Source organism: Danio rerio, chromosome 4, assembly GCF_049306965.1.
Source record: "Danio rerio strain Tuebingen ecotype United States chromosome 4, GRCz12tu, whole genome shotgun sequence".
Classification (NCBI taxonomy): domain Eukaryota; kingdom Metazoa; phylum Chordata; class Actinopteri; order Cypriniformes; family Danionidae; genus Danio; species Danio rerio.
Genome location: NC_133179.1, coordinates 45,892,437 through 45,911,794, shown reverse-complemented (window position 1 = coordinate 45,911,794; position 19,358 = coordinate 45,892,437). Strand labels below are relative to the sequence as shown.

At 40.1% G+C, this 19,358-nt stretch overlaps 2 protein-coding genes and 1 long non-coding RNA gene across 3 annotated transcripts in view; 1 reads left to right on the top strand and 2 right to left on the bottom strand.

Annotated features, from left to right (window-relative positions):
- LOC101882252 (NLR family CARD domain-containing protein 3-like) overlaps positions 1-19,358 on the bottom strand; it is a 305,138-nt gene that overhangs the window by 98,900 nt on the left and 186,880 nt on the right.
- Positions 1-19,358, top strand: part of LOC103910514 (protein NLRC3-like) — a 64,669-nt gene that overhangs the window by 21,351 nt on the left and 23,960 nt on the right. The window contains exons 6-8 of one of the 2 annotated variants that reach the window (XM_073947305.1): positions 241-2,020; positions 12,225-12,398; positions 14,858-15,031. In XM_073947305.1, the coding sequence (XP_073803406.1) occupies positions 241-2,020; positions 12,225-12,398; positions 14,858-15,031 (2,128 nt within the window). Of the gene's footprint in view, positions 1-240; positions 2,315-2,764; positions 3,487-12,224; positions 12,399-14,857; positions 15,032-19,358 lie in introns of those variants that run through there. The other variant, XR_012402168.1, reaches the window with a different exon arrangement.
- On the bottom strand, positions 2,058-13,134 carry LOC141381776 (uncharacterized). Its single transcript, XR_012402431.1, has 3 exons — positions 12,175-13,134; positions 10,331-11,069; positions 2,058-3,599 (listed from the first exon to the last, which is right to left on the bottom strand). It is a non-coding gene; the product is annotated as an uncharacterized lncRNA (long non-coding RNA).

The window sequence follows — 19,358 nt, the reverse complement described above, 5'->3', positions numbered from 1 at the left end:
GTAGATCTGTTATATGAGAGACTTGTGCTTTGTTTAGCAATTAAGTGGATCTAATTTGATTTGTATTGTAAAGATTCCCAAAATCATTCCACGGTAATCTGCAGATATTTTACAAAATTCTCCTCAGAAATAGCAAAAAAAATGTCTTAGTTCAGTCTGGCCCTACTCATGGCGATCTGTCAGACTGTAAGTTACAAATAAGTCAAGACTAAATCTCTCTGTTTCTTTGCTCCTGTTTAGATGAGCTGTTCTTCATTAATGAGTTTAAATGTAGTCTGAAGAAGAAATATCAAAGTGTGTTTGAAGGAATTGCTCAGCAAGGAGACTCCACACTTCTGAATAAGATCTACACAGATCTCTATATCACTCAGGGTGCGAGTGAACAGGTCAACACTGAACATGAGATCAGACAGATTGAAGCTGCTTCCAGACGTCATCAGTCACTAGAGATACAGGTTGAATGCAAACATTTGTTTGAAGCAGCTGAACAAGACGAGCAGATCAGAACTGTCCTGACAAAAGGAGTTGCTGGCATCGGGAAATCAGTCTCTGTGCAAAAGTTTGTTCTGGATTGGGCTGAAGGGAAAGAAAATCAAGACATCAGCTTCATATTTCCTCTTCCATTCAGAGAGATGAACTTAAAGGAGAATGAAAGACAAAGTTTAAAAGACCTCATAACTCAGTTTTTCCCAGAGACTAAAGGACTAAACCTTACAAGAAGCACACGATTCAAAGTCCTGTTCATCCTTGATGGATTGGATGAATGTCGTCTTCCTCTGAACTTTGCTGGTAATGAGACGTGTCGTGATGTATCTTCAGTAGTTTCTCTGGATGTTCTCCTGACGAACCTCATCAAGGGAAATCTGCTTCCTTCTGCTCTCATCTGGATCACCAGCAGACCAGCAGCTGCCAGTAAGATTCCTGCTGACTGTATCGACCGGCTGACAGAGATACGAGGATTCAATGATGCCCAAAAGGAGGAGTACTTCAGAAAGAGACTCACAGATCAGAATCAGGCCAGAGAAATCATTGATCACATTAAACAGTCAAAGAGTCTCTTTATTATGTGCCACATCCCAGTCTTCTGCTGGATTTCAGCCACTGTTCTCCAGAACATACTGAAACTGAAACACAGGGCTCATGCTGAAACACTGCAGGAATCTCCCAAGACTCTGACACAGATGTACACACACTTTCTCCGCTTTCAGATCCAGCAGAGCAGAAGAAAGTATGATGGAGAAAACACACCAGATGTCTCCTGGGATCCAAACCTCATCCTTTCACTGGGGAAACTGGCCTTCCAGCAGCTGGAAAGAAACAATGTGATCTTCTATGAGAGCGATCTGACAGACTGTGGCATTGACGTCTATAAGGCATCGGTGTACTCAGGCATGTGTACTCAGATCTTTAAGGAGGAGACGGGAATCATTCTTGGTACCATGTACTGCTTTCTTCACTTGAGCATTCAGGAGTTCATTGCAGCCCTTTATCAACATCTGATTCTAGGCAGCGACAAGAAGCATGGATTGTTTATCATACAGATTAGCAGAAATATAGGCATAACTGATTTGCTGAAGGGTGCAGTGGACAGGGCTCTGGAAAGTGAGAATGGACATCTGGACCTTTACCTTCGCTTCCTTCTTGGTCTGTCACTCCAGTCCAGTCGACAACTCTTAGGAGGCCTGTTGACACAGCAGGATGACAGAGACCAGAGCAAAGAGGAAATAATTGCCTACATCAAGCAGAAACTTGAAGGGAATCTGTCTCCAGAGAGATCCATCAATCTGTTCTACTGTCTGAATGAACTGAACGACCAAACTCTGCTGAAAGAGATTCAGTCTCACCTCAGTAGTGGACATCTGTCATCTGCTGACCTTTCACCTGCCCAGTGGTCTGCTCTGGTCTTTGTGTTGTTGACCTCAGAGGAGGAGCTGGAGGAGTTTGAGCTTCAGAAATTTCAGAGATCAGACGAGTGTCTCATCAGACTATCAGCAGTCGTCAAAACCTCCAAAAGAGCTCTGTAAGTCAAAGTGTTTCTTTTATCTGCAGAAGTCCATCTATTAGCCCAATGATGAAACTAACAGCGTGGTCAAAAGTTAAATGCATGTAAGCCTTTTCTAGTGCTTCTGAAAAACATTTTATTTATTAGAATTTATTTAAATTAGTTTTTTAGCTCTGAATTTAATCTGACTCCAATTTTAAGTGATACTAAAATTTAGCCTGTATTTCTAATTGTAAGAACGGATCACATTCATCATTTATGACTTAATTTAGAATTTTGATCTATATCTGTTCCAATTCTCTTTAGTTATGCGTTCACTAGGGATAAAACATCGCTCAGACTTTCACAGTCCAGGTTTTGCGTGTCTTGTCACAGACAGTATGTCAACATCCTAAAGTTAGTCAGAGGATGTTGAGTTAGCTAATACTTAAATATTCTGGTTGCAAATTGCTCACTAATCCAAGTTGACTAAGCCACTTCTAGACAACTTGGTAATTTCAGTGATTAGATGATTAAAGATCTCCATGCTGTTGTGTCAAAACGGCTCTGTACAGTCAAATGTGTCTCTAGAATCAAAAGTCTAACCATGTCACATCATAAAGGTAGTGCAGACTCCACGTAATCTACTGGATATAAATAATTTCAGCAGGTCGCACACCAGAAGAGTCACTCGGCGTCGCGTAGCGCCATGCATTTTAAAATTCTAAACATAGGTTTCTATCAGGGTACACACCGGCGCCGCAAGTCGGCGGCTGTCGGCAGCGCCCAGCCACGACTCAGGACGCAGTTTATATTTCAGCTGCGCCACAGAACGCCATCTGACCAGTTTCATGTTAAATATTATGTGAATGTGCGCGTCTGGTGTGTAATACTTTATACTGGCATGTGCGCGCCGTGTCGCGGCCCTTCTGGTGTGCGACCTGCTTTAGGGTGCTTTCACACTAGCACTTTCAGTCCACACCTGGGTTTGTTTGACGTCATAGTACAGTACATTTAGCTAGTGTGAACATGTTTTATGAACTCGGATGCGCACCCGTGAACCGTACCCGAGTCCGCCTGAAAGAGGTGGTCTGGGGTACGGTTCATGCGAATTCTGGTACAGTTCACTTCTGATGTGAATGCAATCGTACCAAATAACGGAAGTGAACCGCCAACTGTACAACAAACTATCGTTGTCATAACATTCGTTCGTGTATGTGTGTGTCACGTTTCGTATCTTGGTGACAAGTGTGACTGAGACAGGGCAAACACAGTGATACTCAGTGATGTTTGCTTGTCTCCTCCAAAAACAGCTCCTGCAGACACTGTGTGATGTTCTGAATGTTTATAATATGTTTGCGGCAGATAGACGCAAGTCGCTTACTGTATATCCAAAACCAAACGACTCAGTAAAAGCAGAATGACCATGATGTGAGTCGCTTGCTTGCATCACCGTCACTTAGAAATGGCCGTAAACAAAACTGCAGCTCGATGACGCAAGCGTACCTGGTTCAGAAGGAAAAAAGACAGCGTGAACACAAACCAACGGAGGAGGTGGCAAGGGCGGATAATCGAACTTGGGTACGGTCCAGGCAATTGAACCAAGTGTGAAAGCACCCTTGTTACAACCAGCTCACAGTTGCAACATTAGAGAGACAATACGGACCAGGTAAATTGAAAAGAGAAATGATTTATTAACAAAACGTATAATTAACAAAAGTATTTAAAGCAATCAAAGTCAGTATAGGTGAAAGTCAGTAGTGAAAAGCATGTGTATGGAAGTGTACTGAGCTCATGATCCAAACACAAAAATAAATCAAAAGCGCCAAGCAGAGACGTCCGGCTAATCGAGCTCTCTCAGACAGAATGCCGGACTCACACAAACCACACACAATGAGTCTCAGGTGGGATGACCCACCCACCAATCTGCAATCATCACGCAGAATCTGCAAATAACAAACACACATACAAACAGGTCCCACATGGGACCTAACATCTCCCCCCCTAAAAAAAGAAATATATAAATGCCACAAATACCAATAATTTCTCTTCAATGTTCAATCTATTTTTTCCCTATTTGGTTCTCTTTAAACATTAGTACTGCTTAAATTCTTAGGATGAAACGGTATAAAGTAAAGCTACAGTTTGGCATACTCCTGCCCCATCTCCTCTCCTCCAGGAAACCGGATCCTGAAAGCATTTAAGAAAAAGAAGAGACACAACAAGACTACCACCAAACAAGAAACTTACCCACTCAGTCACATCACTCAGAATGAGCTCGAGACAAACAGTCAGCAAACACATTGTCCGTACCCCTTATGTGTTTAATTAACAAATTGTAGGGTTGTAAAAACAAAACCCACCGCATCAATCTCTGACTGGGATTTTCCAGTGTATGTTGAAAAGTTAACGGATTATGATCTGAAAAAACAACAACTTGAGAACCACCTCCCAAATAAACTTCAAAATATTGGAGTGTCTATATTAAAGCAAGTGTCTCTTTCTCAATAACAGAGTAGTTTACCTGATAGGAGTTAAATTTCCTTGAGAAATAACAAACTGGGTGGTCCACACCATCCAAACCAGTTTGCAAAAGAACTGCACCTGCCCCAATCTGACTCGCATCCACCTGAATCATAAATGGCTTGTCAAACTGCGGTGCAACAAGAACTGGATTTGAGGAAAGCAGAAGTTTAACATTGTTAAATGCTTGCTGGCAACCAGAGGACCAAACGAATGGAACAGACGCTTTTAATAGACTTGTTAATGGGGCTACTACAGAAGAAAAATTTGGGCAAAACCCTCGATAATAGCCCGCCATTCCCAAAAAACGCATTAAATCCTTTTTTGTAGATGGGATGGGGAACCCCTCAATTTTTCCGCACCTTCTCTTTCAAGGGACGCACGTAACCATGTCCGACTTCCCTTCCCAAATAGAACACAGTAGCCTTGGCAAACTCGCACTTTGCCAAATTTACTGTGAGTTTCGCCTCCAATAACCGCAAAAATAAAGCACGAACACGCTCTAGATGTTGTTCCCATGTATCGCTACAAACAACTACGTCGTCTAAATAGACTGCACAACCCGAAAGTCCTGACACAACCCGATTCATTAATCTTTGAAACGTTGCCGAAGCGTTTCGCAGTGATCTCTTGCACTCGAGGTGTTAACGAAATTTGATAATAACCCTTTAACAGGTCGAATTTACTTACGAATTTAGCAGCCCCTACTTGATCCACGCAGTCTTCGACTCTGGAAAGTGGAAAAGCATCAGGTTTAGTGATCTCATTTATCTTTCGATAATCTGTACGAAATCGATATGAATTATCAGATTTTTTTACCAATAAACAAGGTGAAGCCCAACTAGAACAAGATGGTTTTGCCAAGTTATTATCAAGCAAATACTGAACTTCAGCCTCTAACGCCTGTTGCTTTACCCGTGGCGCTCGGTAAAAACGCTGACGAACAGGTGTTGCGTCACCAACATCCACATCATGTTCGATCAAATGGGTGCGAGATGGAACATCACCAAACAAATCTGGAAATTCGTGTATCAGCTTTATTAATTCTCCCTTCTGAGAAATATTTAGATGGCGCATTAAATTCTCTAAATTAAGAAGCGTCTCTGTATTGGATAACCTCGGTTGCAGCACACAATCAGTTGGAGCCTCATCTTCATCCATCTCCTGTACAATTTCATCTGTCTGAGAAACAGTTAACACAGCAGATGTTTTACAATCAGTCTGATCACGGGAATAATATGGTTTTAACAAATTTACGTGGCACAACTGCTCACTCTTCTTTCGATCTGGGGTTGAAATAAAATAATTTAACTCAGATATGCGGCGAGTAACTATATAAGGGCCTGAAAATTTAGCTCGGAAAGGTGAAGCAGGCAAAGGCAACAGCGCAAGCACCTGATCCCCAGGAGAAAACTCACGGACTTTAGAATTACGATCAAATAACTGCTTCATTTTTTCCTGTTTCTTCTCTAAATTCTCTCGCGCTGTCTGACCCGCAAGGACCAATCTCCTCCTAAACCCATTAACGTAGTCCAAAAGACTTCTCGGCGGCTCCTCCCCCTTTAAACAATCTTTTAACAGTGCTAACGGGCCCCGAATTTTATGTGCAAATACCAAATCATTTGGGCTGAAGCCTAAACTAGACTGGATTACCTCTCTAGCTGCCAAAAGAAGCCACGGTAATCCCTCCTCCCAGTCCGATCAATTCAGTGCAATACGCACGCAGCAAACTCTTTAATGACTGATGGAAACGCTCCAGCGCGCCCTGACTTTGGGGATGGTACGCACTTGACTGCTGATGACGCACTCGCAGTTGTTTCAAGATCTCAGCAAACATTTTAGAGGAAAAATTTGTTCCTTGATCACTTTGAATGATTCGCGGTATACCAAAAATGGCAATGAGCTGGGAGAGAGCTTTAACTACAGCTTTCGTAGTAATCTTTCGTAACGGAAACGCAGCAGGGTATCGGGTATTTTGACACATAACAGTCAATAAAAATTTGCTTCCCGATCTTGAAGGTGGTAAAGGTCCCACACAGTCAATTAATAAATGCTCAAAAGGCTGCGCCATCACTGGTATGGGACACAGCGGAGCAGGTTTAAGTGACTGATTGGGCTTTCCTGTCATTTGACATACATGGCACGTTTTAATGAATTTAGAGACATCCCTCTTTAACAAAGGTCAATAAAAATGTAGCAGTATTCGATTATAAGTTTTTTTTAACACCTAGATGACCTCCAATGGGACCATGCGCTACTTCTAGAACAGCCATGCGCATTTTTGTGGGCACCACAATCTGTACTACTAGCTCACCTCCACAAATCTCACTAGAAGACATCCATTTTTGCAGTAACATCCCGTCTTGTAACAAATACCCAGCTGCTGCACTGTGCGCCTCTTCAGGGGGCAAAATAGCATCGAACAGTGGAGACAACGTAACATCCTCCTGCTGCGCAGCTATAAGCTCTGCACTAGAAAATGTAGGAAGAAGAGACAGACCAGGCAAATTACACTTTTTCAGAGGAGTTGCATTAAAATCGCCCTGCACAGATTCATCTAATTTTAATTTAGAACGAGTCACGGCACATGATGGAAAAATATGGGAATCCCCCGCAACAAAATCAGATACAGGCGGCGTAATGACAATGGGTAAAGGAGATGCGTCTGGCCACACGCGCTCTCCCGCTAGGTTGTTACCCAAGATCACGTCTACTCCACCCACTGGCAGTGATGGACGCACACCCATAGTGACCTCACCATTCACAAGCTCAGAACGCAGTACCACTCTGTGTAAAGGAACAGCCGTACAAGTAAGAGTGATGCCTTGCACCAGCACATTCTTCCCCAACCCAGACTCGGTGGAAAAAGGCAAAACAGAATTTAAAATAAAAGATTCAGAAGCTCCCATGTCATGCAAGATCTTAACGGGTACATTTTCACTCCGTCCCGGCAATAAAACGAATCCCTCTGTAACAAACGGAATATAACTCGGATTTAACTCAGGCCTTTTACATGATTCAACAAAAAACGAATCCCCTTCAAAACGAAGTTCAGGGTAAACAGTATCAGCAAGTAAAACAGATGAGCTATTTTGCGACTTTGAACCTTTATGCTTATTTTTTAGGACAGGGCATTCTTTTTTCCAATGCCCCTCCTCAAAACAATACCTGCACACAGAATCAGGAATGGGTCTTGATGGTACATGTAACATTTTCTCTGCTGTAAACTCAGGTTTTCGAATATTCGATCTCGGTTCATCAATAGGATAATTCCTACCCCTATTCATTCGATAAATCACTCACCCATCTTTTATGCGTTACCACAAAATCATCGGCTAACACGGCAGCCTCACTCGCAGTTGCTGGCTTATTCTCATTAATATAAGTGGCAATGTTTTCGGGAATAATATTCTTGAGCTGTTCAGTAAGGATCAATTTCCGCAACCCCTCAAAAGTGCGCACATTAGAGGTGGAACACCAGCGATCAAAATGTGTAGCCAATTCACGAAGGACTTCAACATGAGTTTGTCTGTCATTTTTTTTTTAAGTACGAAAACGTATGCGATACGCCTCAGGAACTAATTCAAACGCTTTAAGAACTGCAGATTTTACCTTTTCATAATTTCAACGATCTTCCACTGAAAGCGCAGTATAAGCCTCTTGAGCTCTTCCCACAAGTACTGACTGCAACATAATTGTACGGTCAGCGCTTGGCCAACCTCGTTCATCAGCTACACTTTCAAATAAAGAAAAGAAAACTTCAGGATCTTTTTCATTAAATTTTCGTAGCAACTTTAAATTGCTTACCAAGTCACCTGCTCGATTTCGTTCCCCGACGCCGTCTGCTAAGGGTCTCCCATCAGCCATGATTTTTAATCGTTCCATTTGTAACTGGTAATCTCTAGCTTGTCGATCTAATTCTAATTTTTGATCATGTTTAAGTTTCTCATATTCGATTTCACGCTGTTTTACCAACTCCTCTGCCTGTAATCTCGCCAATTCAACCTCCTTTTCTTTTAGTTCTCGATTGCGCTCCGTTGCCTGCTTGTACATTTCTTTTTCATGAGCCTGTCTCACCTCTAATAATTATTTTCGCTGTTCAAACGATAAATTACTCTCCGAAAAATCAAACTTACCCATTCCCTCATCAGCAGTCTCAGATAGCGGAATTAACACGCCACAATCAACTAATGCGCTCTTAATCAAAGCTCTCAATTCATTTTTTCGCAAACGCTTATCAATTCCCGGTAATTTATAGTTATCAACAACATCCCACAGCTGTTGCTTCGAACACAAATTTAACTTCTCCTCTGATGGAGAACTAACTAAATCTTCCAACGAAATCATCCCAAAGAATAAACTTACCCAAATGCAGTACTAATAAATACTTACGACTTACATCTAAACTTCGGACATAAGCAATCGGCTCATAATCAAATATCCCCCTAACTAACCCACATTTCCCACTAACTAAACTTAATTAACTCTTCTGTGTTTTCCCAAGAGTCAAGCCTCTTTAAGCAGCTAATACCGCTGGTGCACAGCTGAACTGTCAGCTCAGAAATGCAACCACGGCCGTGCACTTAACCCAGGAAAACACCAAAAAAAATAAATAAAAAAAAATAACCTTTCCGGGGATTTACAAAACATATTGGCTGTTTCTCAATATGCGTTCTTCAGCGGTCTTGCGTCCTCGTGTTCTCGTGCAACGTCATCATCAGCTGCCTAAGTTCAGTTCCAATACTCAAGACCGCAAGTACGGAGGACGCGTGAAACTTCCCTGATGTGTTCTTGATATCGAGGACGCACCGATGCAGACTTCAGCAGCGAGCTCGCTCTGGAAGTCCCAGAAGTCATTGCGACTGGAGGTGGGAAGCGCTGCATTTTATTTCGATTTATTATTAAAGTTCAGAGATATCACTTATTTACCTCAGGAGTTACCTAAATGAAACGGTGAAAGTAAACATTAACATGAACATCTTAATAAAGGAATAAACACATTAAGGGTGTTTGTTTGATGAAATTCGTATTAAAATTTGTTTTATTTATATTGTGTTGAGTATATTTATAATGTTTTTATGCAAAGTATATATTTTGAAGAGGGGGGAAACAATAAATCGTTGTATGAATTCTGTAATGTTTAAATAATTTCCATTTAAAACGCGTGAAGGTCACATGACCATCAGGAAGAACGCAGCATCCCATTTCTCAAAGGACGCGTTCTCTGCCCTCGCGGTCTCCTGAGTTCGTTCTTCCGAGGACACCTTGCAAGACCGGTCTCCACAAGAACGCAAGTCCATTTTCTGCGTTCTTGGAACTGAGAAACAGCCATTATGAGCCGAACTTACCTGTCCGAAGCCAAACGAACGCTCTGCTCTGCCAAAACATGCACCTGATTCTCCTTAACAATTACCGGTCCGCATGCCTCTCAATAAGACGAGCCCCCATATGTTACAACCGGCTCAAAGTTGCAACATTAGAGAGACAATATGGACCAGGTAAATTGAAAAGAGAAATGATTTATTAACAAAACGTATAATTAACAAAAGTATTTAAAGCAATCAAAGTCTGTAAGGTGAAAGTCAGTAGTGAAAAGCATGTGTATGGAAGTGTACTGAGCTCATGATCCAAACACAAAAATAAATCAAAAGCGCCAAGCAGAGACGTCCGGCTAAACGAGCTCTCTCAGACAGAATGCCGGACTCCTTATAAACCACAGACGATGAGTCTCAGGTGGGATGACCCACCCACCAATCTGCAATCATCACGCAGAATCTGCAAATAACAAACACACATACAAACAGGTCCCACATGGGACCTAACAACCCTTAATGGAGAGTAAATGTTTAGGAGAACTATCTCATAAGAAACAGCCAGTAAATTACATTGTCTATTAACGGAAATTGCACAAAAGTCAGCTATAAAATGAAACAGCACCCCAAAAGTCCTTTCTAGTGAGAGTTAAATGATCACACTGATGTTTTTTTTTTTTTTTTTTTCCAGTCTGAAATGAATGAGTCCGCTCTGATTGGTCAGCTAATGTATTGTGCTGTGATTTGTCAATCGATTTCACGTCACCAGGAAAAGTGTCACGGCTCTACAAGCACGCGCTTTTGTGCTATCAGTCAGAGTAGCTGTTAGCCGTATCAGTGTGAGCCTGAATCAGACAGAAAATGATGCAGAGGACACAGCTGAAGCTCACGCCTGCTCTCTAAAATATCATCTGACAAGTGTCCTTCACATATATTCAGAATAAGCATGTGTGAGTCATATGAAACATTCTCATATCTTTTGCAGCATTGATTGGGCGGGTTTCATTAGCTTTTGGGCTGGAATCAGTCAGCTCCATCTGGCAACACTGATCTTTTGTGAGTTTGTTATCTGAGATGAAGGATGAATTTTAAAAAACCTGTGTTAGGAGTTTAATAAAGAGTTGGGCTATTGGAACATCTAAATGAAGCCATTTAATTGTGTTTTATAGACATTAAAACTATTAAATGCTAAACTCAGCAGATGTGCTCACTAATTAGTGAAGTTAAACCAGTCACTACAGTCAGATGTGCTTCTGTGATATATAGAATAACAGGTGAACAGCTGTAACTCATGTTAAGGGTATATTTTAATTGAGATCTATTTTATAAAATGGATATTTCTATAATACTGGTGAAAAGTGTTTAATTGCATATTTATACATAGAGAAAGATGCTATGTGCATTTATTGAATTAATTATTTTCGTTTGCCATGTCTGCGTCATGACGTCACCACGCGCTTCAGTGGGTGACGCGGCCGTGATGTGCTTTATTCATAGTAAAGACACCATTGAAGAAGCCATCTCTGGACCGCTCTCTTTTTCACCTTTTTTTTCTTTATCTTTATAAACTTCTTTACAGGTTAATGTTAATTAAGATGCACGTAACATTCTTTCGTTTATGTATAAACACTGTGTAGGGTGACATTAATGATTGATGGGTTGAATGCAGAATTGCAGATCGTTTTTTTCGACTTGAGTGTCACGAGGGTAGCATATCTGGAACACGTTAATATGAGTGCCTTGCGATTAGCGTGTTAGCCGCTACACGTGACCAAATACCAGTACTGTATGCCAACACAGTTTGTGTGTTTAAAATTGTAATGTTGTTACATGTTTGTAAGTTCTTCTAAACAGATACGTGTAGATAATTGATGTTTACAGTGCCTGAGTTATACATAATGGTTAAACAAATGAACCCTGTTGATGCCTTTTCTTTCTAATGAAGTATATCAGATACTGGATATTTAGCAGTTTGCAGGGTTTAACATGTTGACATCCTAGATTTAATGTCATGACAATGTTATATATATATATATATATTTGGAGTTTATGTGTGCATTTTTAATAGCCTTTTCAATTTATGAGAATGTGTGCTTGTTGAACTGCATAGAAAGAGAGAGTTTAGCAAATAACTTTTTGATAATATTTACGTATTTCCTTTATTCTGAATTAGTGTGTGTGAACTCATTCATGTCTACATTATGTGATCACAGGAAAGCAATAGCACTGTTATGTGTTGAGTTTTTGTTATAGTCTTATGCTTTAAAAATTCATTCATAGTAAAGACACCATTGAAGAAGCCATCTCTGCATCGCTCTCTTTTTCACTTTTTTTCTTTATCTTTATAAACTTCTTTACAGGAGTATTAGGAGTATCTTTACAACATATTGTGTTTGTCCTCTACACAGGCTACAGGGCTGTTATCTTACTGTTCGGTCCTGTGAGAGTTTGTCTTCAGCTCTACAATCCTCAAACTGTGTGCTGAGAGAGCTGGACCTGAGTAACAATGACCTGCAGGATTCAGGAGTGAAGCTTCTCTCTGATGGACTGAAGAGTCAACACTGTAAACTGGAGACACTGAGGTAAATGATTCTCCACTCTACAATAACTACAGTCAGACAGTTTCATATTGTGTTACCAAATTTGGAGCCCCTTTCAGGTAAATTGGCAGAAGGATAATAAAAAAAAAATTGCAGGGATGTGATTTTATTCGTTTCTGCACATTGATAATGATTATATGATTATATCTATGTGTTGACTCTGAATAAAAAAGACAAATCTATTTAAATGTAAGCTATCGGTGATACTTGTGGATCCAGGCTGTCTGTAGAACGAGTTTTCTCCACTGCGTCTGTCATGGGTCAGCTGGGATCAGCGCAGTCATCAGCGTCATCATCTCTGTAGAGGAACACAATGACCAATCACAGGTGTTTAAGAACTCGCTCAACAGTGCTCAAAAAGCAAACAGGATTAATAATTCAATGTCAAGTCAAGACAATGTTTATTTATAAAGCGCTTTTAAAGACAACAAGTGTATACCAAAGTGTTGAACAAGGGTGCACCATATAAACAAAGGACAAATTAAGGACACAAGACCTCACACAAGAAGACAAGACTATTGATGAACTCCAGCATAACACTGTATGACAACACTTCAGATGACTGATCTAGAGCCTGCAGCTAATCAATCTGACAGATTCTGGAGCACATTACAGCTCTAAAGAGCATTTAAATGATGAATGATCTTATACAAAACAAATACATTTATAGAGATACTATATAAGTATATCATTTCACTCACCTGGGAAACGGAGGCCACATGAACGGTTAGTGAAGTGCACACAGCATGCCATATCATCTGATTCTTGTAGGAGACAATTCCAAAAGACAACTGACTGTGTAAAGCCGCTTAAACAACACAAAAATACATCGAGTTCAGCGGCTAATCAGCCGGAATCAGCTGAGGTGAGGAGACAGCGACCAGCGAGACCTAGCTGTCACTCAAGTGGCCATGCCCTTAATTATGCAGACTTAATATAAAGGATAATAAATAAATAAAGAAAAACAGATGAGTCATAAGAAACATCACCCCCCTCACAGTTATCATGAAGGCTAATATTAGCCATATGAACCAAAACACATTTATTCTGCTGTAAAGTTGGCCATTTTAACAGTGGGCTCAATAGAAATCTGCTCTTTAAGGAGCCATGAGTAGCGGGGTTACCATGAATTGCAGTTTCAGGTACTTCTGTGTTAGCTTCATGAGGGAGAGTGGGAGATTACTGCTTGGTCATTGCTCTACTTATTTACTCAGTGCTATAGCTGAGCACCGTGCACTGTAGCACCAACTATAACAGTAAATCAACACTGCTGTAAACTATTGCTGTACACTGACATTGCAAAGAGGATTTTAACTATTTTAAGCCCTTTTAAAGATTTAATGGCTTTAAACTGTTCACCAGACTGGTCAAAAATACTAGTATTTTACCTTGTTAATAAAGGCTTTGCTGAATAATTGCAATCCTGCATTTTCAGATGGATACTGTTCTTACATGTGTGGTTTCTGTGTGGAGTTTACATGTTCTCTGTGTTTTCGTTATTTATTTTCTTTATTTCTGTTATATATGCATCTGTTTCACTTTATTTTGAAAAGTGCTTTGAGATGCAACTTTTAAAGATGCTACAGAAAATTATTGTTATCAGTTTGTTTGTTTATTAAAATAATAATAAACAAAAACTATTTTAAAAAGTATTTCCCTGTGTATGTATATATATATATATATAAACATTATTTATAAAGACAGACAGGCCTACAGAATTATTATTAGAGTGTATGAACGTGAATAGCAGCTGATGTTTTTGATAACGGCCACAAAACTTGATGCTGAACGCTGTGAGTTTGTGTCAGGATGATGATACATGAGCCGACTTTATGAGCAATGTTGTACAGTATTACAGGCCGTGATGCTGCTTGGATACTTTCAGAAAATTGGCAACAAACATTTAACATACAAATTGTAAATGTAGGTTAGTTTATAATATTGTATCAATAGTATGAGAGGACTAGTTACCTACCTATCTCACTCACTATCCTTCATCTTAGTCCCTGATTTATCAGGGGTAGCCACAGCAGAATGAACCGCCAATTATTCCAGCATATGTTTTACACAGCAGATACCCTTCCGGCTGCAACCAAGTACTAGGAAACACACATTTACACACACACTTATACACTACTGCCTATTTAGTTACCCATTATTCACCTACACCCCATGTCTTTGGACCGGTTGAAATGGCTACTTTTTACTTTTTTACTTTTGTACATGTTTGAGACAGTACTTCTTTACTTTTAATCAATATACAAAAGTGTAGTCAGTTCTTCTACTTTTACCAGAGTCATTTTAAACTTGAGTATCTGTACTTCTACTTAAGTAACGGATGTGTGTACTTTTGCCATCTCTGCTACAGTCAGATGTCCTCAGACTATTAAACACACCAGATAAACAATATTCAATCAATATTGTGCTTGTCCTCTACACAGACTACAGAGCTGTAATCTCACTGTTCAGTGCTGTGAGAGTTTGTCTTCAGCTCTACAATCCTCAAACTGTGTGCTGAGAGAGCTGGACCTGAGTAACAATGACCTGCAGGATTCAGGAGTGAAGCTTCTCTCTGATGGACTGAAGAGTCGACACTGTAAACTGGACACACTGAGGTAAATGATTCTCCACTCTACAATTACTACAGTCAGACAGTAAAATAAATAATGATGTACATGCTTGTGTTTTAGAAATAAATATTATGTGTGGTTAGTAGGTTTTGGAGAAAACTAAGTGGGATTTCACATCTGTAGATCGCTTTATTTAGTCTGGACCAAGGGCAATAAATGATGCATTGTTGTATTTTCTGTCGTCTTTGGGTTGTTTTCACTCCACACTGCTGGCTTTGGTCTGAACCAGTTGAAACAAATCAAAATGCAGTCATCTGACAAAATCCACATCTCTCATTGGCCAGATGTTGTTGAACATGTTTCCTAAACTACTTATTGATTGGTTAGAATTTATGTGCGGGAAAATGCCAGTGAACTCCCGCAGGTAAACAAAACCGGCAGAGACAAAATGTGGTTTTTACTCTGGAGGGGCGACTGCGCTGACTGATTGTATTCCTGCTTTAGACAAACTATACATTTCTAGAATGAAGCGCGGCTGCGGCTGGAAAACAGTGTTTAATGCATCGCTCGTCACTTCAGGAGGAGGCATGAATTAATTCAGCTTAACTGCGACATGCTCATCTTGCGGAAATATTACCAACAATAATTACCAACAAAACTGGCCAACATGTGTTTTATTTGTATTCAGCACAAACTGAGCTACAATAATATGTGGAAAATATTGATGCACACGCTTGTGTTTTAGAAATAAATATATTGTGTGGTTAGTAGGTTTTAGAGAAAAAATGTAGCTGAAATAAGATCCATAAACCAGACTGAATGTGCCTGAACAAGACTTTAGAGTAAGCAAACTTGTAGACTAGAATATTTACTGCACAATCATGTAAAATTATTCTGTTCTCTCATTCAGAGAAAACATTACAATGATCTACATTTTGTTAAGTGTGTTTTGGGTGATCTCAGCTGTATGTGTGAGTGACAATGCTCATGAATAATTCACACCTGAGAGACAACAGACACTCCCCCACTCACCCATCAAGGGCAGTGTACAGCAATGTCCATCTGCAGAAGCTAGCCCAAACTCAATGCTTGTTGTGTTACTGCTGTGTGACCATGTAAACACTCTGGGTGAACAATATACAGTGCTCAGCATATATAAGTACAGCCCTCACTAATCTCTCTTTTACATTCATATTTTAATAGGAAGCTCTACAATATTATATTTGTGCATATTCAATAGATTAGCCAAATCTGGAGCTCATCTAACAAAATAACTCATGATAACGGTGTAAAAACTAGTACAGACAAATTTATGTGTTATAGAAAAATATTAAATACAAAATTAAACAGAGGAAAAATCAAGAGAAGCAAAACAATAAAAAAAAAAAATTAGCTGGAATTTTTGGATTTTGCAATATTCTTTTTTGCACTATTTAGCTTAAGTTTTATTGTGTTATCTTACAATTTCTGAATATGTTTGGTGACTAAAATATGATTGTCCTAAATAAATCTGTTTAATAAATGTGTCCTGTTTAAATGCAGCAGAATACACTGCCTATATTGACTGAGAAATGGAGGAAAGTCTTGGTTTTCAGAATGGGCTGTCCTCCATTATGCTGAGCGCTGTATGTGACTTATACAGCCGCACATATAATATATATTTGAAATGGTGTAAAACGTGTTCGCCAAACTCTCTTGTGCATTAATCCAGCATTTAATAATCATTTCTGAATGAGTCTGAGACACTGAAGTAGAGGAATGACAAACGCTTTAAACACAAGAATAAATCAGATTTAAACATGAAAAACAATTACTGTAAATCTAAATCATATTTGAAGAGCTTTAATATAGATTTCACTAATAGTTGCAGTCTTAGTTCACTGTTTGAAAACTTTACCAGGTTCAACTACAATAAAATAACTAAACATATATATAATAACCAGTGTAACGTGTCTTTGCTCTGTACACACTTTTACAGGTGATGTCGAGTCCTTGTTGAGTGTGTGAGTGTGTGTGTTTGCTGATGCGAGGGCTCGATCAATAAGGAGAGCTGATCAGGATGTGTGTGTTCATCACTGCTGTTGACATGAGCAGAAACAGCAGTCAGCATCTTCACAACACAAAGAGATGTGTGATTGTCCAACTGTGTGATGTGGACTATTGCTGTGTTTGTAGATTGTCTGGCTGTATGGTGACAGAGGAAGGCTGTGGTTTTCTGTCTTCAGCTCTGACTTCAAACCCCTCACACCTGAGAGAGCTGGATCTGAGCTACAATCATCCAGGAGATTCAGGAGTCAAGCTGCTCTCTGAACAACTGGAGGATCCAAACTACACACTGGACAAACTCAAGTATGTGGAGCAGCACTGCCTTTTTTATTGTGAATACAGATACTTTGATACTTCACTGCTCTTCTAGTGTCCAGATATTAATCAAAGCTGTTAAATATGTCAGTGCACTGGGGCAGTTCTCACATTAAGCGTGATATTATATCTCATATTAACACTGTACAGTTTCAGCTTTGTAGTTGAGCAGTGAAACTTGTTCTCTACATTTCTGCTGAAGAACTGTACAGTATCAGGTCAGAAATGTGTGTATACTGTTCTCCAAATACGTCCTGTATATCCTCTAACAGCAGGTTAAACTCTCCCTCATTAACTTCACTGACACAGAATGTCCTTTATCACACTTTAATAATGGCCGAGTAAAACTATAAACAGGAAGAAAATAAACAATATCAATTTACATTCACAATGTGGACATAACAAAGATGTTTCTGGCAAATATCTCACATATCTTGTAATCTGGCTCTTTTCTGCTTCTAAACTAACATGAACACAAAATATCAGGCAATAAAAGTGATCAGCAGACAGTGATGCTGGTTCTGATATAGTCCAGTGACAATCACATGTTGAACAAACTCAAATAAAGCAAATTACAAAAAACTCCTAAACTAATCCTTTATAACTGAAGTATTATGAACAATAAACAGAACACAAACCCACGAAGCTTCCAAAGGGCGAGGAGGACTGCAGATTGGTCTGGATTCACTGCTCTCCATCTTAGCAATGTTTAGAGATGATGAAGAGGCATTTGACAGAAGATGAAGATCTCCATCATATTTCAAGTCATTTAACACTGAATTCTGCTTTATTATTGTGCTGCGCTTTTGTCAATTGATCATTGAATGAATCCTTCAGTCTTTATATCTGTCTGTTTCTGTGTTTCCATTCTGTTTTCTGTTTCCACATCTGATCTAAAAGCTCTGTGTGTCATTCAGAAGCTGATTTGACAGCTCCACACACACTCATGTTGTTTTACTGCAGTTATTAATGCACTGAGATCAGCCAATCACAATCCAGCATTCAGCACACACTCCACATCTCTTATTGTGTGTGTGTGTGTGTGTGTGCGTGTGTGTGTGTGTGTGTGCGCGCGCGCGTGCGTGTGTGTGTGTGTGTGTGTGTGTGTGTGTGTGTGTGTGTGTGTTATAAGCTGATGTTTGTGTACTGACTGAATGTGAATCTGTGTGTGTTTACAGTCTGGATCATGGAGGACACACAAGGATTACAGCAGGACAACGCAAATGTATGACTACACACACACACGCATGCACACACTCACACAATCAGACACACACACACACACACACACACACACACAGAGCGGTAAACACATGTGTGCACACACACACAAGCACGCAAACACTCCCTCGCTTACACACACACAAACATAAACACACTGTCTCTCTCTCTCTCTCTCTCACACACACACTCACTCATACACAGACACACAAACACACAGAGCAGTGAACACATGCACACACTCATACACAATCACACACACACACACACACACACACACACACGCACTTCCTCTCTTACACACAAACACACTCCCTCTCTCTCTCACACACACACACACACACACACACACACACACACATATACGTACACGCACACACAGCAGTGAACACATGGACACACAAACACTCCATCTCTCTCTCTCTCACACACACGCACGCACACACACATACTCACACACACTCCCTCTGTCACAAACACGCACACACACACACACACACACACACACACACACACACACACACACAGCTGTGGTTGTAAATGTGTGTGTTCTTGTGTTCAGATGTCTGTTTCCTCACTCTGGATCCAAACACAGCACACACTCAACTCATTCTGTCTGAGGAGAACAGAGAGGTGAAGAGTGTGAGAGAGAATCAGCCGTATCCTGATCATCCACACAGATTTGATGTTCATCGTCAGGTGTTGTGCAGAGAGAGTGTGTGTGGACGCTGTTACTGGGAGATTGACTGGAGTGGAGATTGTGGTGTGTGTATATCAGTGTCATATAAGA